The sequence below is a fragment of the Hippocampus guttulatus genome, chromosome 8, assembly GCF_054856545.1.
Source record: "Hippocampus guttulatus isolate MCC_2025c chromosome 8, RoL_Hgut_1.0, whole genome shotgun sequence".
Lineage (NCBI taxonomy): Eukaryota > Metazoa > Chordata > Actinopteri > Syngnathiformes > Syngnathidae > Hippocampus > Hippocampus guttulatus.
In genome coordinates this window covers 2,604,951-2,632,456 of record NC_141268.1, presented here as the reverse complement: position 1 = coordinate 2,632,456, position 27,506 = coordinate 2,604,951, and the positions used below count along the sequence as shown (strand labels likewise).

At 42.0% G+C, this 27,506-nt stretch overlaps 1 protein-coding gene across 3 annotated transcripts in view; it reads right to left on the bottom strand.

The window, feature by feature from the left end:
• Positions 1-21,991, bottom strand: part of phf2 (PHD finger protein 2) — a 76,601-nt gene extending 54,610 nt beyond the window's left edge. Inside the window, exons 1-7 of one of the 3 annotated variants that reach the window (XM_086116951.1) lie at positions 21,806-21,991; positions 13,714-13,799; positions 9,828-9,942; positions 5,755-5,915; positions 2,218-2,359; positions 1,938-2,124; positions 1,092-1,254 (exon numbers count right to left, since the gene is read on the bottom strand). In XM_086116951.1, coding sequence (XP_085973077.1) covers positions 1,092-1,254; positions 1,938-2,124; positions 2,218-2,359; positions 5,755-5,915; positions 9,828-9,942; positions 13,714-13,799; positions 21,806-21,903 — 952 coding nt within the window. In that variant the 5' untranslated portion in view covers positions 21,904-21,991. The remainder of the gene's footprint in view (positions 1-1,091; positions 1,255-1,937; positions 2,125-2,217; positions 2,360-5,754; positions 5,916-9,827; positions 9,943-13,713; positions 13,800-21,805) is intronic. The other 2 variants (XM_086116950.1, XM_086116952.1) reach the window with 2 other exon arrangements.
• Positions 21,992-27,506: the final 5,515 nt, after the last annotated feature.

Genomic DNA, 27,506 nt, shown 5'->3' with positions numbered 1-27,506 from the left:
AGTTAATATTATTCATCCAAGCACAATTTTCTTTCTATTAGTTAATAAAAATGTGTTTAGGCTATAGGCGGCCCGGTAGTCCAGTGGTTAGCACGTTGGCTTCACAGTGCAGAGGTACCGGGTTCGATTCCAGCTCCGGCCTCCCTGTGTGGAGTTTGCATGTTCTCCCCGGGCCTGCGTGGGTTTTCTCCGGGTGCTCCGGTTTCCTCCCACATTCCAAAAACATGCATGTCAGGCTGATTGGACGCTCTAAATTGTCCCTAGGTGTGAGTGTGGGCGTGGATGGTTGTTCGTCTCTGTGTGCCCTGCGATTGGCTGGCAACTGATTCAGGGTGTCCCCCGCCTACTGCCCGGAGATGGCTGGGATAGGCTCCAGCACCCCCCGCGACCCTAGTGAGGATCAAGCGGTTCGGAAAATGGATGGATGGATGGATGGGTGTTTAGGCTATTATTTTTTCAGTAAATTGAAAAAACAATTAAGAATAGTTTCCTAAATTTCATTCTAATAAAAATACATCCAGCCTCAGTGAAATATTGGACATGTTTGCATGCAACTGGAAAAGAAGATGCATAGAAAATTTTGACTGGTATTATACAGACTGTCAAGGTTCTGTTTGTGACCGACAGGTGGCACTGTAGGGCTCTGCCTGCAGCTGCACACCTGTTGGTCATTGTGTCATTTGTTCTGTCATGGTTCTGTTTGTGACCAACAGGTGGCACTGTAGGGCTCCCCTTGCACCTGCACACCCGTTGGTCATTGTGTCATTAGTTTGTTTAAAAGGACGACCACTCTGTGTCGGGTCATTGTTTATTGCTGTCACTGTTTTCTGTTGGTGATTCTGTTCCTGTTAGTCTTTTGCTTCTGTCATGAGTTTTTGTTTGTTACTTTGGATTCTTGCTGTCTTCAGGTTTATGTTCTGGATGTAGTTTTCTCAGTGTTTGTTAATACAATTTGTCAAGTTCACCCTGCTCCTCCCTCCTGCCTGCTTTTTGGGGTCCTCCACCACCACGCGCCATGACACAGATTACTGAATTATGATTATCAAAGCTTACATGACAAGAAGGTAGGTAGGTTTATAGTTCTAACCTACCTGATGGAATGAACAAGGTCTGTCCTTGCTTCAGACAGCATTTGTAACATTTGTCCACTTGGTCAGCAAAGAACATTTCACTGTGATTTGATGATGACCTCCAGCGCTCATATAGAGAAAGGTTGGCAGAGGTGGGCTTGATGAGAAAGAAAATCTTTTCTCCCTGGAAATACATAACATCCATTTTTTCTACCAGCAAAGAATAAAGTGTTTTGAGAAATTTGAAAGAAAACCGCTGCAATCTGAACACGGGGTACATTCGCACCAAAATCAATTGGTACCTTTAGTTAGGTCTGGGTATCGACTCAGATTTCCAAAATAGATTCGATTCACAAGCCCGATTCAATTCGATTTACGATTCACTTTACTTTTTGATTGAGTTAAGGATTTTACGTAGTACCAATTTTACTTTTTCATATCGAAGATATTCTCCGAAGCAAAACTGCAAATATTCGAAAGTTCTTACATTCAGAATTGAACCCATTGCAGTTACATTATTTCAATCAAGTTTTAATGAACAATACCTGATCAAAACAATAATTTAAATAAATCCCAACCACAGGACAAACTGTGGAAATAAAGTGGCAAAAATACACTGTACTGTAAATTCAAGATATTCACATTCCTCTGTTTTTTTTAAATGAAAAATCTGCCTTCAAGCTTGTTGACGCCGATTTCAGTGCTTCCGCCATGTTGTTTTGACAGGCTACTCTCACATAGTCACGAGAGCTCACATGACATCACATAAATTTATGGGAAAAAACATTAAAAGGATTGATTTATTGTTTTATGAAAAGGGGGAAAAAATCGATCCCATTTGATGAATTTTTTAAAAGCCAGCCATACCTTTAATACATGATACCAGACAGAGGCACCACCACATTCAATGTGGAAGTCTGTGTAGCTGTCTTTGACACAGATCAGACAGTATTTGGTGACTTTTGGCTTTCCAAGCAGAGCATCGTCAGGCCAGTAGTTTTCAACCCAAGACAAACTCTGCACAATTTGAGGACTCTCCACAATACTATTCATCCTGTTCAAGAGAAAAAGTGCAACATGAATTTAGGCATGGACACTTTGAGACTGGCAAAATTGTACATTTTAAAGTTCCCCAATGAGTGTGTACCTTGAATCAGAGAACTCCAGATTGATTATGTTTAAGACTTTCTTTCTGTTTGTGCTGTAATAATAATCGACAAATTCTTTAAGCTTCATCTTGCTATCAGTCTGTTTAGTGACATCCACAACATCAACTGCGACATCAGGACCTGAGATGTAAAAAAAAAAAAAGGCAAAATTACAACTGTTCAGCAAACATTAATTCATCCATCAATATATTTTAAAGTAAATTAAAACCCCACACACACATTTTTTTCCCAATCTGGGCAAAACTATAATCTTTTCTTACTTTTGGCTTGCCGCGTTAGGAATCACTAACAGCCAATCATAGCAGCTCCTATATTTTGTTGTTCTACTTCTTCCTTTCATAACTTTGCTGCTGTGAATTGGGAATTTCTCCATTGCGAGACTAATAAAGGTTTTCTTATCTTATCTTATCCTTTTCAATCTCGCCCTGTCTTTTGATATCTCTCATCTAACACCATGTAATAATAATAATAATAATGGATTTTATTTACAAGCGCCTTTCAAGACACCCAAGGACACTTTACAATAACAAAAAACACAAAACAATACGGGTTGAGCAGCGGCAGCCAAAACGCGCCAGCGTTCACTCTGCGTTCACTCTAAGGACTCAACCTGCTTCCTGCACACTCATGTCTTCCCTCACGACATTCATCAATTCTCTTTTCAGTCTCCCTCTTGCTCTCTTTCCTGTCAGCTCCATCTAAGTTTGCCTTCTCTAATTTCGTCCTCAAAACATCTAACCTTGCTGTCCCTCTGACGATCGCGTTTCTTATCCTATCCAACTTTGTCACTCCTCAAGAAAACTTCAACATCTTCATTTCTGCCACCTCCAGCTGTGCTTCCTCTTGCCTCTTGAGTACCATTGTCTCCAAAAGGTGGCCAGCCTCACCACTGTCTTATAAACGTTCCCGTTTATCCTAGCAGAGACTCTTTGACCACATAAACCACCTGACACTTTTCTCCACCCATCCCAATCTTCTTTACAGTGCGTGACTCCACCTCTCTAAATCAGGGGTGCCCATTACGTCGATCTTGATCGACCGGTACATCTGGGACTGGTCCCATGTAGATACGAGGGGTGTAGAGGAGAAAAAAAACAAACAACCATTTGTGTGTCTTTGTACATGTTAGTAATATATTTTTTGTGTTAATGTACACTGCATCCTAATCATCCTATCAGGCTTATTTTCACCAAAAAATATTTAAAAAATAAAATAAAATAAAGCAGGTACATCTTTAAACGGTGGCGTGTGACCTACATCACCTGAAGTTGTTAGCGCTCAGGAGTCTGCAATTGCAGGTTGTGATCAGAGCTGTTGCGCTCTATCTTTTATCGTCATTCTTCTCATTCAGAGTTTGCTTTGTGTGCAATTCACTGAGGGCACGGGCAAAGAATAGGAATCTAGAGGGCCCAGGGAAGCACTTTCAAACGGTACGTGTGAGCTACGATAGTGAACAGGCTGCAAAAGTGCATCGCATGCCTCCGTGTCAGGCTATTTCTTATCATGGCGTTCGTGCATGTGTCCGTGCGCGGTAAGGGGCGATCCCGGGTAGTTGGTTGATGGAAAAATGGATCTTCGGTCCAAAAAGTTTGGGCACCCCTGCTCTAAATGTTCCTCCATCTGTTCACTGCTTTCACAGCAGATCACAGTCACCAGTGAACATCATGGTCCATGGGGATTGCAGTCACACCTCACATCGGTCAGCCTATCCATTTCACTTGCAAAGAGGAAGAGGCTTAGAGCTGATCCCTGATGCAGTCCCACCTCCACCTGAAACTCCTCTGTCACACGTACAGCAGACCTCATTACTGCTCTGGTACTCTCATACGTGCCCTGTACTGTCCTAACATACTTCTCTGTCACTCAAGATTTTCTCATGTGGTACCATAGTTCCTCTCTGGGTACCTTGTCCACTGGCTTTCTCTAGATCTATAAAGACACAAAACAGCTTATTCTAATGTTCTCTGTACTTCTCCATGAATACCGTCAAAGACAAATAATGCATCTCTGTGGTATCTTGAGGGGTGTTCACACGGCACACATTTGCTCCGGCGCTGCACCGATGTATTTTGTTGCGATATATTTTGCACCGCAGCAAATTGTGTGGAGCGTTCACACGTACAAAGCCGCTGAGCGTGTCAGCACCGGCACAGCGTCGGTGCAGCCCCACTTGCGTTCACACGGCAGTTTCTGCAGCGGAGCAAAACGACAGAAAACAAATGAGCTGTCGTGTTGGTTCTTTTTAAAACGTACACACAACTCAAGTGACTACTGGACAGGCACGTCCTTCTCCTTCTCGGTCTCCGTGCCTTCTGCTCGAGAGTGACCGCCCCCGAAAACGTAAATCAACAATGACTTCAATGACACTCAGAAAAGCAAATACGCAATGCGCCAAACAGAAAATCAAGAGAGGAAATCACAAAATAAATTATATGGGGGGTGCGGGGGGTTGTGGACACACAACAAAGGAACAAACTACACAAACAACTCCGAGACAGTCCAGTCTCCTGCAAAAGGAAAGATGTTACCAGCCAAGTCTTGTGTCGTTATTAAACAAACACATGACAGAAGTCCGACAGAATACGAAAGCAACGCATTCTCGCCGTACGTAAACTCTTCACAAGCATTTGCTCTGGAGCAAATTTGACCCAGTTGCGTTCACACGTGCAAATTTACACCGGTGCTGCTTCGCAAACGAGCATTTGATCCGGAGCAAATTTTTAAACCACCTCCCTGAGGTGGATCAAATTTGCTCCGGTGTAAGCTGTTTTCCGGGGCTACGCCAGAGCTAATTTGCACGTGTGAACGCTCTACTGGGGCAGTCCCGGCGTAGCACCGGACCAAATCTTGCCGTGTGAACACCCCTTTGTATGTAACCATACTGCTCACAAATACTAACTACTATCCTGAGTCTAACCTCTCCGAATCTTTCCCATCATTGTTTGGGGTGGCTCATGAACCCTATCCCTTGATAGTTGCCACAAATATGCGCATTGCCTTTGTTCTTCAAGATCTGCTCAGAACAACATGGCTGACATAATAGCTCAGCAATAGTAATAATTTTTAAAAAAAGAGAATTCAACCTGAGATGAGATGTGTATATATCTTCCTAACCTCTGCATACTGATCACTGTGTTCATTATGAGACAAAGTCAAGGCTGGGTATGCATAGCATTTTTTTCCAAAGCCTGATTCTTACTATGTTACATGTGTACTTACTTACTGTTAAGGTTTTTAAAACAGTGCCTGTCAATTTAATAACAGTTTCATGGTGATGTTTATTTCATTCATTTAATTATAAATGATGTGGAATTTAAGTTAGAACAAACTGAACTGACTGACAACAGGGATTGTGTTTGACGTGTGGATTGTGGTTGGTTAGGAAATGGCAAGAGGGCCGAAGAATATTCAGATTGTATAAGCATATTCTTGCTTTCATGCTTTATAGTATGACAAAAACAGTATTAACATTACCCTGAGAACAGTATAAATGAAGATAATCAGTCATTTCTTACCAACATAATTTTCCACATCGCTGATGTAAAATGTGGGAGGTGGCATAGACATGCCCAAACCATCTTTTTTCTGAACCAGGATGGGGTCCTCAAAACTGTTCTCTTCCAGATAATCCATTGTCAGCTGACTGCCACTTAGTTTAACAACAATATCCTCGGCACTGGAAAAAAAGCACACAATCATGTCAAAAGCTTTGCGAAAAGTGTGGGTTCATGCACTTTATTGCCTTTTAATGAACTTGTAATGCAGTGTAAAGATCACAAACGTTTCTTTTTTTAAACAAGAGCAGAGCAAGACATTTTAAATTATTGAAGAGCACACTCTAGGTGTAAAATGTCGACATGAACACCCTTTGTAATCATTTCTAATGTTGTTTCTGTGACTGGCAACTTTATGTCCACAATGTTTCAGGCGCTATCTGCTCAAGTAGGAGTGTCAACCGGGTGTCATCACAGGCCACACAGTAGTAATGGTTGGTCTCAGAGAGCTGTTATTAAGTGTGAAACCATATTACCCTAAGGCAGTGGTTCTCCGGCTCCGTCAAGGGGGGCGCGTTTGGCCTTGGGGAACATCCTTTTTTATTTTGATTTTTTTTTACTGTCCAAGAATTAAAGTGCAATTGCGCCTAGACTACATTAGGGGGCAGTGTCGCTCTCCTTGGCAGAGTGCGCACTGCACAGGGAGCATTCGCTCGGTGTTTTTTTTGCACTGAGCATGTGCACTTTGCACACGGCAGAGAGACGGAGAAAAGAGGAAATATGACGAAGCGTATGTAGCACTTTGCTTCACTGTGACTACGGTAGGAGATGAGGAAAGACAGCGGACAGCATGAAGCCAAATGAATTAAAGCGTCACTTAAAGACATTGCACCCCAATCCCGTTGACAGAGGCGGTTCTGGATCAATTTCACTGAGGGGGCCGGGCTGGGGCCAGGGGTTTTGATGGGGGGGCACATTCAACCCAGGGCTAAAAAGACAGATTTGAAATCTTATTTGACTTTTTATTTCTTCAGACTTTGAAATTGTAGTCATAACATTACAGTGATGAGAAAAAAACAGTATTAGGAGGGCTAAAATGTCTGCAAGCGTAACAATACGCCGTGTCCATCTGTTGAGAATATTCAAGCGAGGGGATGATATGGTACCAGCCTGCCGGGGACAAAAATTGCAAATACACTGAAGCTAGATGTTTTACATGCATATAATTATCCAAATTTTAAAAGGCAATGTCTTATATATTGATCCTGTTAAATAAAAATTTAAATAAAAAGGGAGACTAAAAAAGTTACACACACACACACATGCGCACACACACGCGCGCACACACACGCACACACACACACGCACACACGCACACACACAAACACACGCCCACACACACTCACGAAAACACACACACACGCACACACACACAAACACACACACAAACACACGCCCACACACTCACACACACACACACGCACACACGCAAATAGCACTCGTGTCGTGGTAATTTCCTTCTCTGCGGACTGCTTCTCATTTTCCCGCTCATTTTTAAATGGCGCAGCGCACTAAAGGGTCCGACTAGAATGTTAAATCACGCACTTTGTTTCCACCTTTCGCGTCGGCGACTCGGCACGACTGCGTAATCTGCGCTCGGAGGGGGGGCCACAGGGGGGGCCAGAATCGGTGCTACAGGGGCACTGGCCCCCGCTGGCCCCCCCCCCCAGAACCGCCACTGCCCGTTGATAGAACGTTTGAGGATTTTTTTCAACGAAAACGTGCCGAATATTGTCAACAATCCCGTTTTGTGACTGCAGCTTGTAGCCATTAATCCAGACATAATCTTTGATTTAAAAAAAATCTGCACAAATTATTTTATATATTTTTGTTTTGCAGGTTAAATGTTTTTTAAGATTGTGCTCCTGAGTTATTGTTGGTGATCAGTTCGAATGCATTATTATTGATTTTATGTAATTTTATTTTCCAGTATTGTATAGTTTGACATGGTCAGTCAAAAAAATATTTACTACTTATTAATACGTTAATAAGGATACGGTGTTATGCAGAGGTGTACTTATAACAATTACATAGACAAATGATACTATTTATAGTCATGGGGAGTGCGAGATGTTTTCTTCTTCTTAGGGGGGGCATGACAGAAAATAATTGAGAACCACTGCCCTAAGGTTTGTAAAAAGGTCACCGTTTGGTTTATTCAGGGGGGAAAAAAAGAAATAAAGAGAAAAGTGCTTTTGAAATTTGACATTTAAAATGAAAACCTGGAAAACGCTGATCGTGGTAAATTCTCAAATGAATGAAACATTCTCAAAAAATATTAAACAATGTACAACATCTTACGAAAAATTCAACATTAATAATGTCTTCTTTTTAGAAAATTAAGGATGCAGACAAGTGTGACCTTATGATTTAAAAAAAAACTAAACGAGCACCATGTGCATATACCGCTTTTCTTAGTTTGCCATCATCATCACATTTGCATCGGTCCTGCACCGATTGTTGCGATATATCTTATACCCCTTTCCCACTGAAATTAGCGGGTAGTAGTGATCCGTGGCGACACGCAACCAATTGGCATATTGTCCCTTTCCCATTGACCAACAGAAGACGATTATGTGCCTCCGCCACCCCCCCCCCCCACCACCACCACCACTTTTCGTCTGGTTACGTCACCACGCTGTGATTGCGTAGATGATAGTGCGACAGATTTCTTGGTGGTAAACAAAGCAACATGGAAGCTAGTGTTCTTTCTTTTATCATGCTTTTTACCGTCCTCAAAATGGTCGAAAAGCAGCAGAGGATCAACTCTTTGCTACTACTGAGACAACAGCTTCAGGGGCGATCTCCGAGCTTTGTTGTGGGGGATTGCTATATATGAAGCCGATGGCACGCGATGTTATGACTCATCACGTACCGCCCTATGTCATCACGTAATTACCGGGAAGTCCCGTGTTAGGCTTTCACACTGCAAGCGGAGGCGATCCGAGGCGATCACAACCCGCCTCAGGATGACATGCTGGTGGACACGGATCGGCACGGATCGACACTCCTTTCCCACTGCCCAAAAAAAGAGTGTTTACCTGTGATTTTGCGGCAGTGGGAAAGGGGTATTAGACCGGTGTAAATTTTGTGGAGCGTTCACACGTACAAAGCTGCTTACTAAAGAGAAGCGTGTTAACCCCGGTGCAGCCCCACTTGCGTTCACTCGGTTTCTGCGGCCGTGCAATATGATAATAACACAGAAATAAAACACGCACATGCATGTGTACTTCCTTTCCCCGCCTTGTTTGTAACATATCAAAAAACCATGGTTTATACTTCTCCAGACAAATCAACGCTGTGGTCTATCAGACACCGTAAAAGGATGAGAGAGAGATGGCGGAAGTACAACAGAGCACGAAAGCAACGCATTCAATACCTGTATGTAAGTGAGTCTACCCTTGTAGCGTCCACACGTCCCATCGGTGCTGCCCCACAAACTAGCATTCACTCCGGAGTAAATTTTTAAACCACCTCGTGAGCAGGGTTAAATTTGCTCCAGTTTAAGCTGTTTTCAGGGGCTACACCGGTATAACTTTGTACGAGTGAACGCTCTACGGAGGGCAGCCCCAGTGCAACACCGGAGTAAAAGTTGCAGTGTGAACACCTCTATTCAGAGTTAAGTGGTTTTGACAAATAGCCAAAAGCATATTGTTAGCCATGACATCCAGTTTGAGATGAAGCTGCCCTGTATTAGTTTACAATATTCCTTCTTAGTCTTCTTCTCAGTCCCTTATTTAATACATATTCCGAATGATAACTTGCGACAGTCTGTACACCTTTGTATCGAATCTTCCGGAACAAAAAATACATCAGCACTTTAAGTTATATTTTTATGGATGAAAAGTGCTATATAAATAACATTTGATGGGTTGATGTACTGTTACATCCCTCATAATCATATTGTTGAAGAATTGCCACTGCATTGATTATCATCACATAACTAGTTTGATACAGAAGCCAAGGAAAACTAGTGGCAAACTTTTTATCTGAGATTCAAGAATTTACAATTTGAATATGTCAAAAATGCTTACCTTGGAAATGTTCTACTACGGAGCTCCTTTATGAAAACTTGACTGCCATTCTGTACAGCTCGGATATCTGTGCTTTGCCAACAGTCCTGTTTGTTCCAATGCTTTTTCCTTTTTACTTGAGACAAAAAAAAAGACAATGCAATCAATGACCGTAAGGCCTTTTCCCGCACTAAAATGAACAACGTGCAATACTCAAGATACTACATGACGTTATTATGTCATCTCGTCATCTCTTGACAACAACTTTTTGATGTGGCTGAAAATACTAGTAATAGTGTAAATTACTATTATTCTTCATTTACACAGACTGAGCACTTTTCAGGACACCCAAAGACACTTTGCAGATTGAGTGTTTAAAAAAGGACTATGAAGTGGTTGAAATCAGTATGGAATAGATGAGTCCTCAGTGGGGTTTGTTTGTTTGTGCGTTTATTTGTTTTTTAATGCAGATAAGTATTCAGAGTTATGGACGGTTTTTGGGAGTATATTTCAGAGAGTGCAGAGAACAAGAGAGAAAAGACTTGGATCAGCATTAACAGAATAAAGTGTGTTTGGGCTCAGTCAGTTTGGATGGCGTTAACTTATGGAGGACTTTTTAGGTGAGGAGAAAGACATTGACGTGAACATTTTGAGGACTAGAGAATAGAGAGCCAGTGGCCCTTCTGCAAGACATGAATAATGTGATCATGGATCCAGCAGATATGAATGAGTAAGCAAGTAAGCAAGTTTGTTTCCTTGATCTTCTCACCCTATATCTCAGGGAGAGCCCAGACACCCTGCGGAAGAAACTCATTTCGTCCACTTGTATCTGTGATCTTGCTCTTTCTGTCATGACCCACAGATCAAGTATGAAAGTAAGAACGTAGACTGACCGGTAAGTAGAGAGTGTTGCCTTTCAGCTCAACTATTTCTTTACCAGGACAGACCGACACATAGTCTGCATGACTGCAGAGGATGCGCCAATCCGCCTGTCAATCTCCCCACGCCATTCTTCCTTCACTCTTGAACAAGACCCCAACATACTTCAAATCCTCCACTAGGGTCAAGCCAATTCCTGACCAGTGCATTCCACCAATTTCGGATTGAGGACCATGGTCTCAAGATTTGGAGGTGCTGTTTCTCATTGCAATTGCTTCACACTCAGCTAAAAACAGCTCCCTTGATACTTGAAGATTGTGGCTTGCCAATGTCATAGAAGTAAGTAATCTACAAAAAGCACAGATACAATACTTCTACAACTAGAGCGCGGACTAGCATCCAAAATCTCTATTTGCTATGTGTTGACATCACTGAATGACGTTCGAATCAATTCACATACAAAAAAAAATACATCATTTGTTGCAACAAAAGAAAAATCCACTTTCATCACAATAGTAAAACAAACAAATCTAGATGTTTACTTTGCCGCGTTTAGAGTCCACCTTCACGAGGACTATTAATTTTATCAAGAATGGTGTGAAGTTTTTGTTGATGTCACATTTGATTATGTTCCTTCATGTGCCCTTTTTGTCGCCACCTGTTCTCGTCATCGGTGTCCTTTAACCAATCAGCTCCCTCAACCCTTTGTGTCTTGTCCAGGTGTTTCTCGTTGTCTTGTCACTTTGCTTGTATTTAGTTCCCTGAGTTCTGTCAGTCTTGGTTGGATCATTGTGAGTTGTGAGTGTCTGTGTGCTCCTGTCATGTTTTGTTTTCTGTCTTAGGTTTTTTTGCTACTTTGGTTTCCTGTGGTTTTCTGGACTTTGTTCGAGTATTTGAGTTAGTTTTTTCCAGTGTACTCCTGTTTGCATTTTTGTTAAATATATCTTGCTCAGTCCACCCTGCTCCTCCCTACTTCCCTGCTTTTTGGGGTCCTCTACCACCTCACAAAACTTGACAGAATGATCCAACCCAGACTGGACCCCACAGGACCAGAGGCCTGTTCCTTTGCCCCCCGTTCATGTTTCCGGCGACGCAAGTGTTGCGGCCACCCTCCGTTCCTGTTTCCGGCGACGCAAGTACTGTGGTCGCCCTCCGTTCCTGGTCCCAAAAACACAAGTGTTGCAGTCGCCCTCCGTGTTGCGGTGACCCCCCCCCCCCACCCCCCGTTCCTGTTTCTGGCCATTAGGTGACTTTAAGGCGGATTCCAGACGTCCCAAAGTCACCCAATGGCTTGACCCGCCGGAAACGGGAACTGGGAGCGACCGCAACACTTGCGGATCAAACGCGAAGGTATTCTGTTGGCTCACTTGGAACACCTATTTGGCATCCTCTTGGATCCTATTTGGCAGGCAGAACTAATTGTGTTAGCCTTGGTTGGTCGGAGTCACGCACAGCTCTACCAGTGGCGGATGCTGGTTTGTCAAAGAGGGGAAGCTCAATTTTGGCCGACATCATAAAATGTGTCAGTTAATTTATACATGAATTCTACTCTCCATTCCTTTTCAAGAAAATGATCTGTGACCCTGTCATACCAACAAGGTGTCTTTTCCAGGGACTTAATTAGTGTCCTAAAACTACAGGAACTACAATAAAACCCACCAGAAATAAAATATTAATTTGTCGCTAGTTGTTTACAACAAAGAGTGTCGCTAAGATGATTAGGAGAAGTCTCCAGCTCAACTCAGAACAGAATGTGAATTGAAAAATTGCTCACACGGATGCCTACACTAAAAGGTCGGTGATTGGCTCATTTTGATGTCAATCAAATTGGCACACAGGCTCAGACAGATCATCCAATCTGATGCAGAAAAGCCTGGCGTCCGGTACCCTCCCATTGCCATCCAGTCCCAGAGACGCCGAGGGTCCGTGGGCGGGACAAAAACCAGCTTGTATCCAATGACTCGTCTCCGTTCAACGCATTGGGACAACCTACCCTGAACTCTCGAGACGCTTGGCGTCCGGGCAGTAGACGCTCTGCGGACGCTCAGCGTCCACCGTTTAAAGCACAGCGAAGCTGCGGGAATGAATGAGAAGGGAGTTGCGTCGTAACCAGTAAGAAGAAGCTGATTCGGAACAAACGTTGAGCACGTTGTAGCGCATATTTAGTCAATGACATGTACACACAATGAAATTTACATTCATATATTTGATCACTTATTCTTTGACATTTTAGGGGAAGCCGGGCTTCCCTTGCAGTCCGAGAGCAATCGCCACTGAGCTCTACTGTCATATGGTGTTCCACAGGGTTGAATTCGGGGCATTTGCTGTTTTCATTGTATCTGCTGCTTTTGGGTTCAATTTTAAGTAAACATGGCACTGCCTTTCACTGCTATGGAGAGGATTGTCAGAACAATGTCCCACTGAGTGAAAAAAGACACTCTCATTTAGGCCACTTATGTTCTGTCTGAAATTAAGACCTGAGCTGCACTGAATTTCTTGAATTTCAATTAAAAGAAAACAGAAGTTTTGGTGTTTTGTCCCAGCGGCCCTTGTACGACTCATCCTGTTGACTTCCCCCACTCCCCCAACACCTTATCTAAAGCCAACAGTATTATTTTAAGTATAATTTTAATCTATTTTCAAATGTTTAATTTGTCTCACCACACCTTACATCTCAGCCTCAGGATCAAAGAGGATTGAGCCTTTTCCGTTGCTGGGCCCTCCCGCTAAACATGAGGCAAGCCCTCTGACTGCCCATGTTAAAAACTTGTCTAAAAACACAATTTTATTCTTTGGCTTTTGACTCAGATTGAGACTTAGTCTCTCTCTCTCTCTCTCTCTCTGTCCCCCACTTCCTCCCTCCCTCCCCATAACAAAACATTTAACGCCCAATGGTAAGATGGAAAATTATATTTGAAAAATGTATACTCTCAAACTCAGAACCATGCCTATTAAAAAGCAATTAAAGTATTCTCAAAAGCAAAGCATTTTTAAATATACTTAGTCATTTTCAAAATATTCTACATACATGTGGATTTGCCGTGGGTCTTCTCGCAGTTTGGACAATGGTATATGTCAATATCTGGGGCATCATCTTCGTCCACACCAACACAACTGAAAACAATACAACAAAGTATTCAACTTTAAAAATACATTGTATGGTACATGTGTACTTCATTTGTTTGGGGCAAGCACAACAATCAACATTTTTTTCAAAGCAAAAGTTCATGGTTATAGAGCTCCGGACATTGACTTCACACATCCCACAATGCACTGCGGCAAAAGTAAACAGCATAATTTTGGAAGGCTGAAAAAACTTCAACTTGCGCTAAGTTCACTGCATTGCTATTCAATCACCCCCACCAGTCATGCTGTTAGCGTTGGGAGCTATCCACCTCGGTGAATCGACCAAGCTAATAAGCATGTGGACGGTTAGTAAGCAGGTGAACGGCAACTTGGCTTGCTCGCTCCTCGCCGGTGTGTTGTTTTTACATGTGTGATTGAATGTTAAAATGAAGACCTTTTGTGTATTTTTTTACATGGAGGATGCTGACAATAGAGCCAGGACGAGGTTCCTTTCCAAATGTATGCACCTTACTAAAATCCTCAAATTTGTCAGCTTGTTCTCAACCACCATTCAAGAAAAAAATTCTACTCCTAGACTAGATCTTAAAGCTATTTCAACTAATAAGAAGACAAGATGAACGTCATACCCAACACAACCCATCACCATGTTTTTCTCCAATTTAAAAACCCCAGCTACACCATCAGTGCTTCTAGCCGAAGAGTATCGAGTGAACCTAAAGCCTGTAAAAGTCAAGTGAGAACCGACTTCTATGCCACCAAGACAAGCCTCTTCGCCTCTCTCAAAAGGCAATGTTGATGAATATTGATGACTGTACAGTGGTACCTCTACTTACGAAATTAATTGGTTCTGTAACAAATTTCTTAACTCGAAAATTTTGTAAGTAGAGAAGCGTTTTGCATGTCAATGCCCTAATCCGTTCCAACCCCCCGCAGCACTCCCCACACCCCAAATTCAGACATAAATGTTTTCTAAAGCATAAAAATGTATCAAAATATGTAATAAATACATGTTACAATTAGATTATTGCACAAAAAATGAGAGTTGTGCATCATGTAAAAAACAAAGAATGAAGTAAAGAATAAAGATGGTCATTTAACTTTTAACTGTGTCCTCCTGGTGTTTGCCCGCTTTAGTTCATGTTGTCTCTCAGAAGTGGTTTTTGCCTGGCGTTTTGTAAAAGAACTGGTCCAAAGACGTTTGCTTTTTTTCGGCATTTAACAATTCTTTGAAAATGTCCAAGGCAAACATCAGCATAGTGAGGGATCGCCGGACTGGTAAAGACTTTTCCTGGGTGATTCACATTTAAACTATCTGTAAGCCTCATGGCCCGAGGGACGAATGACAAGGACGCTACATTGACACATATCTCTCTATCTATTCTACACACATAGACACGCACGGTACAGGTCCCTCTTAGCCAATGGGATGCCAGGACGATGCTCAGTAATAGCCAATGGCAAGCGCTGCTGTAAGTATGTTGCACTCGGGAAACTCGGAGCTGTGAGTAGCAGCCCATACTGTATTACTTTTCGTATCTTGAAATTTCTTTCGTAACAAGAGGCAATATTTTCCTGTTGAGGCGTTTCGTAACTTGAACATTTCATATAAAGAGACGTTTGTAAGTAGAGGTACCAATGTATAAGGCAGGGGTGTCAAACTCATTTTAGTCGTGGGCCAATTTGGAGTTACATCTTCCCTCAGACGGCCATTATGACAGTGAAACCACAAAATTATTACTTGTACACAACAAATTAATAGATTACTAGTTTTGAAAACAGTCAAGTCAATTCTAATAGTTTGTTCAATTAGTGTTCAAGTGAGTGTAAACAGGATAACAAAATTATTGCAACAATCTCACGTCATTTATCACACATGACAATTTGACATTTCGGTACAGATTTTAGCAAGCTGACACATGATTTGCTTTTGCGGGCCACATAAAATTACCTGGCGGGTCAGATTTGGCCCCCGGGCCTTGAGTTTACACCTATGGTATAAGGTTTTATAATTAACGATTTAAGTAAATATGTGTACTCTTGTAATCTTTGTCTCAAATATGTCAAGTATAAATAGTGTTTACATATTTTAAACATGCTGGTACCCAAATACACATACTGTACATGAAAATTCCTCATTTCGCCACACAGCAAATATGACCATTGAGAGCAAGTGCAGTTTAAAGGGTCAACAGAGGGACATCAAAAAGGTCACACAAACATACACATGCTTTAAATCGACCTTGCGGCAGATATGTACCCAAACACCCAGTCTACATGTGATTTGTGGACTTGGAGAAGGCGTTCGTCCCTCGGGGAGTTCTGTGGGAGGTGCTTCGGGAGTATGGGGTACCGAACCCCTTGATAGATCACAATATAATAAAGGAAAAATTAGAGAGCTATGGTATAAAAGGTTTGGCACATAAATGGTTCTCTGGATGTCGAGGACACGTATTAGTATGTACAGTTTAACAATTTAAAATCAAATGAATTGAAGATAACTCGTGGAGTCCCCCAAGGGTCTGTGCTTGATCCTAAACTATTTATACTCTATATCATTGACATTTGCGCCGTCCCTAAAGTTTTTTAAAAATGTTCACTGATGACTCAACTTTGTATTGCTCCGGAGAAAACCTTGAGCAGCTTCTGAATATTGTGGAAAAACAATTAAATATATTTTTTAAAAACTGATTTGGCACTAATAGATTTTCTCTGAATTCAAACAAAACTAAGCATATAATCTTTGAGACCAGACACATTAAATAGTAAGTCAAAATTAGCGTCAATTCAACTGAAATAGCAAGAGTAACTGAAACAACATTTCTGGGAGAATTTACCAAGGAGGGATAAATATTCAAACCTATCTGGCTCTCTGTGAAACAATAATTGCAATAATTGCCCTCTCCAGTTAAATGACAATGTATATGTGACTAACGACAGTTTTGGGAAAGCTGAGTTCAATTTCACAGACCACACCCAAACCTGATTGCCACCACATTTATTGAATCAAAAAAAATCACGTACATAGAATCTGTTAGGCAAACTGAAGTAGGCTTCAAGATCTCAAGAAACAAATGCATCATGCCAAGATCCAAATAAATTCAAGAAAAAAAAGTTATTGAAATCTATCAGTCTGGAAAAGTTTACAAAGCCATTTCCAAGACTTTGGGGCTCCAGTGAACCACTGTCAGAGCCACTAGCCACAAATGGAGAAAACTGGAACAGTCGCACACATTCCCAGAAGTGGTCAACCAGTAAAATGACTCCATGAGTGTGATGACGACTCAACTAGGCGGTCACAAAATATCAAGCAATGTTCCCTCTAATTTTTCATGTGTCAGGGCAAACAGACATCCTCCCTGAGCACACCGAGAACCAGTGTGAGCAACATCGGAAGTGGCCACACAGCAGTATCACACCTGGGATCATAGAAAATTCATGGCTTATTAAAAGAATCGAATTACAACAGCAATTGATGCATTCATTTTAATGGCAAATAAAATATTGTCAATGAGAAGTTTAACTTGCTCAGGGTCAAAAATTTTTCTGTGTGACGGCAGGTTCTTTTTCTCCCTGTCGTTTGCGCTCTCCCGCAATAATGGACCAATCCCATCTTGAGTCTTCGTATAATTCCAACAGCATTCAAATACATTTTTCTACTGAATGTGTTGCTTGAGGTAGTCCAGCTTCCACTGAGCCCATATTTTTCCATCGGAAAATTCGCTTATAACTTTAGCTTCGCTGCATGTTTTGCACAGCAGACCTTTCTCACTCGAAAAATAAAAGATCTCACCCAGTTTCACCGCTTATCCTTCTATTTGCACATACTCTGACAGCCATTCCAACTTAAAAGATGATATATTTTGGTTTTCCATTGGCTGAAAAGGGCTTATTTCTTTGAAAGTTGACGGCGATATGATCGCAGGTACCCGAACAGATGCTTTTATTAGCATCATGGTCAATCTACAAATTGACAACTAACATTCATGTTTTATTAACTGTGTCACAGAAGGCAAAGGACCTCTGAATGGGCTACTCAGCCTGCTCACGTCTCGCATGGAGCCTCTACCCTATTCGGTTATGTAGTCAATGGAACATCTGTGTTGGCCAGGACATACTTATAAATCTAATTCAGGCGGCATGGCTCAATGGTAGAGTGGTCGTTTCCCAACCCAGAGGTTGGTGGTTCGATCCCCAGACACATGAAGAAGTGTCCTTGAGTAAAGTATTGAACTGCGAGTTACTCCTGATGGATGCTCTGTCATCAGAAGGTGAATGAGGTAATGGTGTAAAGTGCTTTGAGTACCAGATGTAGAAAAGTGCTATATAAGTGACAGCCCATTTCATATCACGGTATCCTACGGTCCTTGGTGTTTAATGATCAGCGCAGTTGCCTTTTGTTTTGTTCGCTATCCCAGTATTTTCTACTACAAATGACATGTTATACAAAAAAATGTAAATATTACTATGAAGCTGTTTATTTTCCTCCGCAGTATTTTTACAAGAACTAACAGCGGAAATGACGTACTGTACATTGTTGAATTGACGTTCTCCGCTTGTCTCTGGTTAGCGAAACACTTGTGAGAGTGCTACCAGCTGTCAGGAAATTTTAAAATAATGTGTTTGAAGCATGCAGTGGAAAGAAAGGTTGGGAATGAGCACAGACAATTTCAGGAAAAGAGGGTGATGCAATATTTCTTTGTTGAGCATATGAGCACTGTGTTGTTTCTTATCTGGACACAAAAAGTTGCAGTGTGCAAGGAATACACCCTCAAACGTCATGACTCAACAAGACATACTGAGGAGGACACAAAACACCCGGAGATGAGAAGTTTAACCAACTTGCTCATCTTAAGCATTGGGGAAACTTTTTTTTCAAGAAAACAAATAGAATAATGCTGCTCTTGATGCTAGTGAGACAATTACTACGGCTGTAAAGCCATTCACAGAAGGCAAGTTTGTTTTTACAAGTTTGTAAAAATATATATATAAATAAATTTTAAAAATGCAATGACAAGCTGCAAATACAGTATAGTCTGTCCAGAAAAGAAAGAGCAGATAAGCAACATCAGCTTTTTGTGCAAACACGGTGGCTCAGCACATTTATGATGGCATTTAACATTTATGATCAACTATGTGAGAAAGATTGATTGATTTATTAAACATATAAACACAACATTCATTCATTCATTTTCCGAACCGCTCTATCCTCACTAGGGTCGCGGGGGGTGCTGGAGCCTATCCCAGCTGTCTTCGGGCAGTAGGCGGGGGACACCCTGAACCGGTTGCCAGCCAATCGCAGGGCACACAGAGACGAACAACCATCCGCACTCACACTCACATCAAGGGACAATTTGGAGTGTTCAATCAGCCTGTCATGCATGTTTTTGGAATGTGGGAGGAAACCCATGAGTACCCGCAAACTCCACACAGGTAGGCCGGAGCTGGAATCGAACCGGTATCTGTGAGGTCGGTGCGCTAACCATTGGGCAACCGGGCTGCTGAGGTGACAAATCCAAGTCCAGGAAGTAAAGGCCCAGCCAGTTTAGCTTTAGTCAACGCTCTTCTACTCAAGCACCTGTGCCTAAAGCTCATCTGTGGTAGGGCTCTAACTCTTTGGACCTGGACTTGTCAACTTTGGCTCTCGATTCAATGTTAATAGTTGACCAAACATACTTTTGGGGGCTCCTGATTTTGGCGATACAAGAATTCTACCAGCAATGTACAAACACGCAGTAGAAACACAGTAGGAGAAAAACGGCTCAGGTGACTGAGTGGTTGTCTACTACCCTGAACGTTGTGGGTTCGATCCTCAGCTGTTATGACCATGTCAAAGAAGTGGAGACAGTGTTAAAAAAAACTCTATGAGAGAAAGCCCGTTTACCATTTTCTTAATTATTAGTCAAAAATGAAACATATGTAATGTGAGGGAGCTTTTCCACAAAATATTTGTGTGTAACTTGAAAAGTTTGTGGAAAAAGGTCATTCGCAACTCAATGTTGCATGGCACTTTTTTATTCAATTTAGATTTTTTTAATTTTATTTTATTGCTGTAGAACTGCCATCCCTCCAGCTCACAACAATGCCAATACAAACAGGTTTTGGAGAAACATATGCTGCCATCTAAGAAATGTCTTTTTCATGGACACCCCTTGCTTCTTTCAGCAAGACAATGCCAAATCACATTCTGCACGTGTTACAACAGCGTGGCTTCTAAGTAAAAAATTGTGGGTACTAGAGTAGCCTGCCGGTAGTCTGGACTTGTCTCCAAATTGAAAATGTGTGGCGCATTAAGAAGCATAAAATATGACAATGGAGACTGTTGAACATCTGAAGCTGTACATCAAGCAACAGTCGGGGATGGCAATGGCTAGTGATGAAAAAAGCGGAAAGGGGCGTGGCCTGGACGGGGCGACCAATCACAACAAGTAAGACATCATACACGTCCAATCGCAGGGCTGTTTAAAATCGGAAGATGGAAAGACTGATCGGGAGAGCTCGTGAAAACTCTAAGATTGATCGGGAGAGCTCGTGAAAACTCTAAGATAAGGTACCTGACCCCCCCTAAAATTTTCTCAACGGATTTAGACGATTCACAAAAATGATCAATTTAAGAAATAAAACGGCATATTCCAGTCTTGCTGTTTAAATTTAGTAGTCTTCAAATCTCCAATAAAACTGAAAGTACAGTGCACTTGCCTGCCAGTCTCACATCCCCATGTACTTCTATACAATATAATTTTATTTATATAGCGCTTTCACAACAGTTGCAGCTGTAACAAATCGCTTTACAGAACATTTAACATAACAATAATACAGCAGACCACATACAGTATCTCCACCAGTACAGATTGCCAAAGGTCACTGAAAACTTCAGTAGCACAAACTAATCTAAATCTTTATACACTTCACAGCATACCAGAGTTTGCAATGAAAAGGCGAAGCAGCATGCAAAGATGGTCGAGCTCATAGTATTGTGGAATATGTTACTATTTTTAGCACAAAGGTGCAACCCCTCGATACAGTATCAATATGTCCAATTGTTAACTGCTACATAAGCATTGAATATTTAAATGTGTTCTCGGGTACTGGGGAATTCTGTATTTAGTCTTAGCGACTAGAAGTTGATCCACACCACAGGATTTTGCCATGTACATAGCACGTGATTAAAGATAGAGTATTACTGTCAAAGGCTTTGCATTCACGGACGGTGAACACTGATCATGATCTAGCGGTGAGCTATTTCACTCAAAGAAACACAGGGAACTACATGTAGTTGTTCGTTTTGATAGCCGGAGTGACATTAAACAGCCCCAAAGCAAAGCTTAGCACACGCCTAAACCATATAGCAAGAATTGTGGGACACGTTAAAATTAAAACAAGTTTTCACGTTCAAGGTTGTCTTAGTGATGCTAACAGATGTGTAGACACTAGACAGCTCGCCATCGACAATTCATATTTAAGAATACGTTCTCATTTGACCCGCTAAAACGAAATCCGACATGGTCCATTGTCAGCGCAATATATGCAGTCTCACAGGAAGACTGTTCCGGGCTCGGATCGCACTGTGGTCATGATTGTTTTCAGTTTTTTTCCCCTTACAAAAATCGCTGAATGAAAGACTCCAATCCTGGGGCGATGTCGCATACGTTCCAAAACCACACAGGACAAACGGTATTGCATACACAAATTAAAAGCGAGAATGTCGAGCAAGGCTGCCCGGTTGCCGTCCCCTCTCATCGGCACTATATGCGGACATGTCATCGAGCACTTTAACTGCTGTAAATGGCGACACACAGACACAAAAAATTGACACGATTGAGCCACATCAATGTTTTAGAATAATCCGTTTTCAGTTTTTCACGACCCTGCTCAGCTAATAACTCCGCCTTCTTCTCCAAGCGGCCTCTCTTCAGACGTAGACTCGCGACGGAGAGTCACAAAACTGTCAAGCACACCGAGGGCTCGCCGTTGTTATTTGGCCTCCTCAAATGCAACAAACGCCAAAATGCATCGTATTAAATAAAGTGTTTTACCTGCCGTGAAACCAGTCTTTGCAAGCATCGCACTCAATCATGAACTGGGTCACGTCGTAAGGTAATCTGCAGATGCAATAGACGGGTACAGTCGCCATGTTCGATTCACAGCAACGGTCGGTCGGTCGTTGTGAGTGTGTGTGTGCGTGTGTGTGTGTGTGTGAGTGTGCGCGAGCGCGTGTGTGAGTGTGCGTGCGCGCGTGCGTGCGTGCGAGCGTGCGTGCGTGCGTGCGTGCGTGTGTGTGTGTGTGTGTGTGTGTGTGTGAGTGCGTATGTGTACGTGTACGTGGCGCGTGCAAGTGCGTGTACGTGTGCGTGCGCGCGCGCACAGCGTGGTGGGGTGGGGGTTTGAACAGCGTCCTGACCCAATATGCTCTCTCAAGGGAAGTAAGGGGTGGTCCCACCCTATACATAAACCAAAAAGTACAGCTCCTACACATCACCGTAAAATAAACGAATACATAAAAAAAATATCTCATCAATAAATGTAGGGTACATTTAAATCACATGTTTGGGGTAAAGAACTTCATTTACAGAGCACAGTAAAAACAACCACAGCTGCATAAAAAGTGTTGTAAATAAGGTAAAAATCAGTCATGTGAAAACAATGGTTTAAATATTAAATTAATAACATAAAAACAGTGAACATGCACAAAAAAAAATGGACACTCAAGTGATTATGCTGTGTCCTAAGATTTTATTTGTGCCCTGTACCAGAAAAGATCTCACTCCAGAGCAGATCGTGATATTAATTCCAAAGATCAGAACTTGCTTCCTGTGCAACTTTAGCAAATGGCTGCAATGGACTTTTTTGTACGTCTCGGGGTGCAACATGTATCTTCCCAATTTTCATAGCCCTTGGTCAAGCATACTGGGATTGCATTTGTTTTGCTCCTCCGCGGCACAACAAATTTTGCCAGGCCATATGAGCCTACAAAGTTTGGTCAGTTGCACCTCGGCCCTAATAATAATAACAATTTCAACAAAGACGAGGGATCTTGCAGCAGTCAATGCTCGGGCCGAAACCAGAACTGCAAGTACCTAATCGGACACTCATAACCCTGGCCACGTTGGGGTACTGGCACGTTGGGATAATTGCAAATTGAAATTCGAATTTGGGGAAAATTAAGAACATCCGATTAAAAACGAGTTTGAAAAAAATATGACCTCTATAAAATGAGTCAAAATTTACTTTAAAATTTGGCCTAGCTGTGAATACAAAAGAGTGGCACAGTGGTCAACTGGTTAGCACGTCCGCCTCATAGTGCAGATGTCGTGGGTTCTGTGCGGGTTTTCTCCGGGTATTCCTACATTCAAAGAACACACATGGCAGGTTAATTCAGCGGTCCCCAACCTTTTTTGTCCCACGGACCGGTTTAATGTGACGACAATATTTTCAGGGACCGGCCTTGAAGGTGTGACAGATAAATACAACAAAATACCGGTAATATAATATGACCTGCATGAAAACGATGGTATTTTTGAAACATAGTCATAAACATGAACCATGACAAAAGGAACATCCTATCTGGCCGCAACGCTCTCTGGTCGCAATGGAAACATTTAAGCCTGCCTTCAAAATAAGATACAAAGTGCATGAAAAATACGACTCACCATCGTCGCATATTATGCGTAGTGGGCTTGATGTGTGGAAATTTCCCATTGAGATAAATTCGTATTTTAAGTAGGACTCTGCATATTGTCAATTAAATGTAGTCGTTGGCTCCTCTACTGTCTCCTGGCTGGGTATTTTCCCCTTCCCAAAGAAACTTTCCAAAATTGTTTGTTTTTGACTCATTTTGCTAGCTCCCGGGTTTCATTTCATTAGTAACCAATCGCATGACCGAGAAGCGCGCCTTGACCTGCGTCAAGAGTGACATACTGTAGACAGGTGTAATGGAGATTCCGGTAAATTTTCGAAATGAAACATCTTTCAGATTCCGAAATGAATAAAACAGAAGCACTGTAAGTTATTTATTCTTTCTGTGCGGCTCCGTACCAAATGACCCACGGACCGGTACCGGTCCGTGGCCCGGGGTTGGGGACCCCTGGCTTAATTGATCACTCTAAATTGTCCCTATTTGTGATTGTAAGTGTCAATGATTGCTCGTCTGTTTGTGCCCTGCAAATGGCTCTGGCAACAAGTTCAGGGTGTACCCCGCCCTCCCTAAAACAGCTGGGACAGGCAGATTCGAAAATGGATGGATGGATGTGAATGCAAAAGTAGCTGTAACTTGACCCACATTATCATATTTTATGAAACTTTCACACAATTTGAAGAGAGCCCTGAATGTAACCACATTAACCAATTTGTTTCTTCATGTTTAACCTAAGCCAGTACCGTACTTATGGATTAGGTCCTAAAAATGATATCAGCACTAAAATTCAAGCCCTGCAAAAACTCAAAATGTCATACCGTACTTTTTTTTATTACCACATTTAGCACATTTGCCCATTTTGTATGGGCGTGGCCTACTTTTTTTCATCTCAGCCTGTCAAGTCATTGAAGAAAAGAGGCAAGCATCTAAATATTTTTCCTGCCATGTTCTGTTCGGTTCTGTTGTCACCCAGTGTCAGAAAGCTGTGACCAATAGTTCATTCATACGCGCAGCGTCCATCTATCCATACATACATTTTCTAATCCGCTTATCCTCACAAGGGTCGCGGGCATGCTGGAGCCTATCCCAGCCGTCTTCGGGCAGTAGGCGGGGGACACCCTGAAACGGTTGCCAGCCAATCGCAGGGCACACAGAGACGAACAACCATCCGCGCTCACACTCACACCTAGGGGCAATTTCAAGTGTTCTATTAACCTGCCATGCACGTTTTTGGAATGTGAGAACATATTTGGAACATATATGCATTTCAACTGATCCCACTGACTGTACAAAGGCACAAAACCTTAACAAGTAATTGATATATAGTAGTACAATACAAGTATTGATATATATATATAGTAATGCACTTTTAAGATTAAACAAGGTTTATAAAGAAAGGAATTTTTAAACCATTTACACGAGCATATAAAATATAAAATCTCCCTGCCTACACCTTACAAACTAAGGAGAGTGCTATAATTGTTTTGTTTTGTTTTTTTTGTTTTTTTGACGGCGCCCCCTGAGTGGCTGCCTCTCCAGCAGCGCATATCCCTGTTTCTTTCTACCCACAATCTTGCTGCTGTAGACTGTAAATTTCCCCAGTGTGGGACAAATAAAGGATATCTTAAAGGATATCTTAATATGTGTAAGGAATAAAGTATTCACATGTCCTTGATAGCGTCTGCTGTGTTGGGTCTGTCTGTCTCGGCGACAGGCTGAGGCTGTGGTTGTCTTCTTCCCTGATCAAAACAATGTTGTCTTTTCCTCTGATCAAAACAGTGTGTTCCCCTATTGGATATTCCGTGAATTGCACCTTATTAAAAATATTCATTTTATGCATTTTTTCACTTTTAAATTATCCTGAGGGCCTGATCAAACCTCCTTGCAGGCCAGTTCCGGCCCACGGGCCGCATGTCTGACACCCTGGTCTATGAGGTAAAGCCATTATTACTTCCACAATGAGCAGTATAAAATTATTTTAGGCCAATTAGAAACTAATTTCATCCCACTACCCTTGGCTGTATCAGCGGCTGAACACTAATTGACCTCTGACAGCTGTAGTGGTGTTACCTGCCAACGGCGTCAAACAAAACTTGAGCGACGCTAAATGTCTGACCAATAAAAGATGCTGGAACTTGACCCAGATTACTGTATTTTATCTTCTCAAAATGTCATACATTTGATAATAGGCCTGAAAAGATATTCGAACTTTTTTTTCATCAGAGAGGTAGTGCCTTCTATTGTCTCCAGGAAATATTTTATTCTTTGATGTTTTTGTCTCAGTCTGAGTTTACCAGGTCGACTTCATATTTTCTAAAAACCTTTATTACCTTATTGTGCAATTTATTTTTAAAAAATGGCTCAGTCACCACCCCCCCCCCCCCCCCCCCAACACACAAATCTTTAACAAAGCAGCCTTGGTTGTGTGTTTCATCTAAATCAATGAAAATTTGGTGGTATATTTAACAGCTCGGCCATGTACTGAACATAATAGGAAGTCCACCATTTTTATTTACTTTCATATTTGGCGTCCACCCAAATGATTAATAATAGGCGTTTTGAGAAGATATAATTTTACTGCAGTGGTATCATCGCCTGCTGGCTAAAGGAAATACATGTTTTATTTTTTTGTGTTTTTCTCCCAGTAAATTAACCAAATCCACCTCATATTTGCTAAGAATTGGGCCTTCATGATGTTACAGAATGAAATTTGTGAGTTTTTGTGAAACTTCGTTCCTGTTGCAGCTGCAGCGCAAATACGGTAGTATATTTGAACAGAATGGTTACTATGAAATTTTTAATGTTTTAAAACTGTATAGGGCGGCCCGGTAGTCCAGTGGTTAGCACGTCGGCTTCACAGTGCAGAGGTACCGGGTTCGATTCCAGCTCCGGCCTCCCTGTGTGGAGTTTGCATGTTCTCCCCGGGCCTGCGTGGGTTTTCTCCGGGTGCTCCGGTTTCCTCCCACATTCCAAAAACATGCGTGGCAGGCTGATTGGATGCTCTAAATTGTCCCTAGGTGTGAGTGTGGGCGTGGATGGTTGTTCGTCTCTGTGTGCCCTGCGATTGGCTGGCAACTGATTCAGGGTGTCCCCCGCCTACTGCCCGGAGACGGCTGGGATAGGCTCCAGCACCCCCCGCGACCCTAGTGAGGATCAAGCGGTTCGGAAAATGGATGGATGGATAAAACTGTATAGGTGGATGAAGGAATGAATTCATGAATGAATAGCTGGGGAAGCTGAAGAGGTAGGGAGAAAGATGCTTTAGCACCTCCTAGCCTCCGTGTAGCACCGTGCATGTTAGGGACTTTCCAAAACAACAAATCTGAACTGAGAAAAACAACATGTAAAGTGCTCATTTTCTAATTCTCTCATAAGTGAGCCATGGGCAGGTTAATTGTGATGTTTTCAGAGTGGTCACAGGTAAGAGATGTCCACATAGATTTCAGTGAAACGCGAAGAGCGACGTCTTTTATGCGAGTGTACAAGACGACTGCCTGAGTGGGCGAGCTCAAGCTCCGCGCCTGCGGTGCGCTTCGTTGCACTTCCTGCTCATCCTGCCGAGGAAATCCGCACATGCGGTGATATTAATGGCAAAGTAATTGGATTGAAAAAGAAAATCAATGGAAAGCACTGTCCATATAACTAAAATGAACATGATTTAACAATCATTTTAAGTTAATTGTTTTTTTACTCTTCACATGCAAATGATGTCCAGCAGATTGTGCCAGTGAAGCTCTATCACTTGCCGCCCATGACTGAACAGCCATGCAAGATTAGAAATAAAAATAAAAAAAACCATACTGTTCGGACTAACCGAATCAAGTTTTGGATCCCAAAAGTGTAGACGCCAGACAAGGTTTCCGAAGCAAAAAATATTTAATGTACAAAAATTCGCACCGACAAAGTAGTAACATAAAGCGCTAGTCAAAACAAGGACCAGGGAGCACAAAAACGATTAACAAAAAGCTCTTGCACAAAAGGCAAGAGAGGAAACCAAGAACCGAGAATACAAACGAAAAACAATGAATCAACTACACGCAAGAAAAAGCCAAATCACAAAACAAAGCTATACTTACACAATAAATTGTACCGAGAGTTCAAAA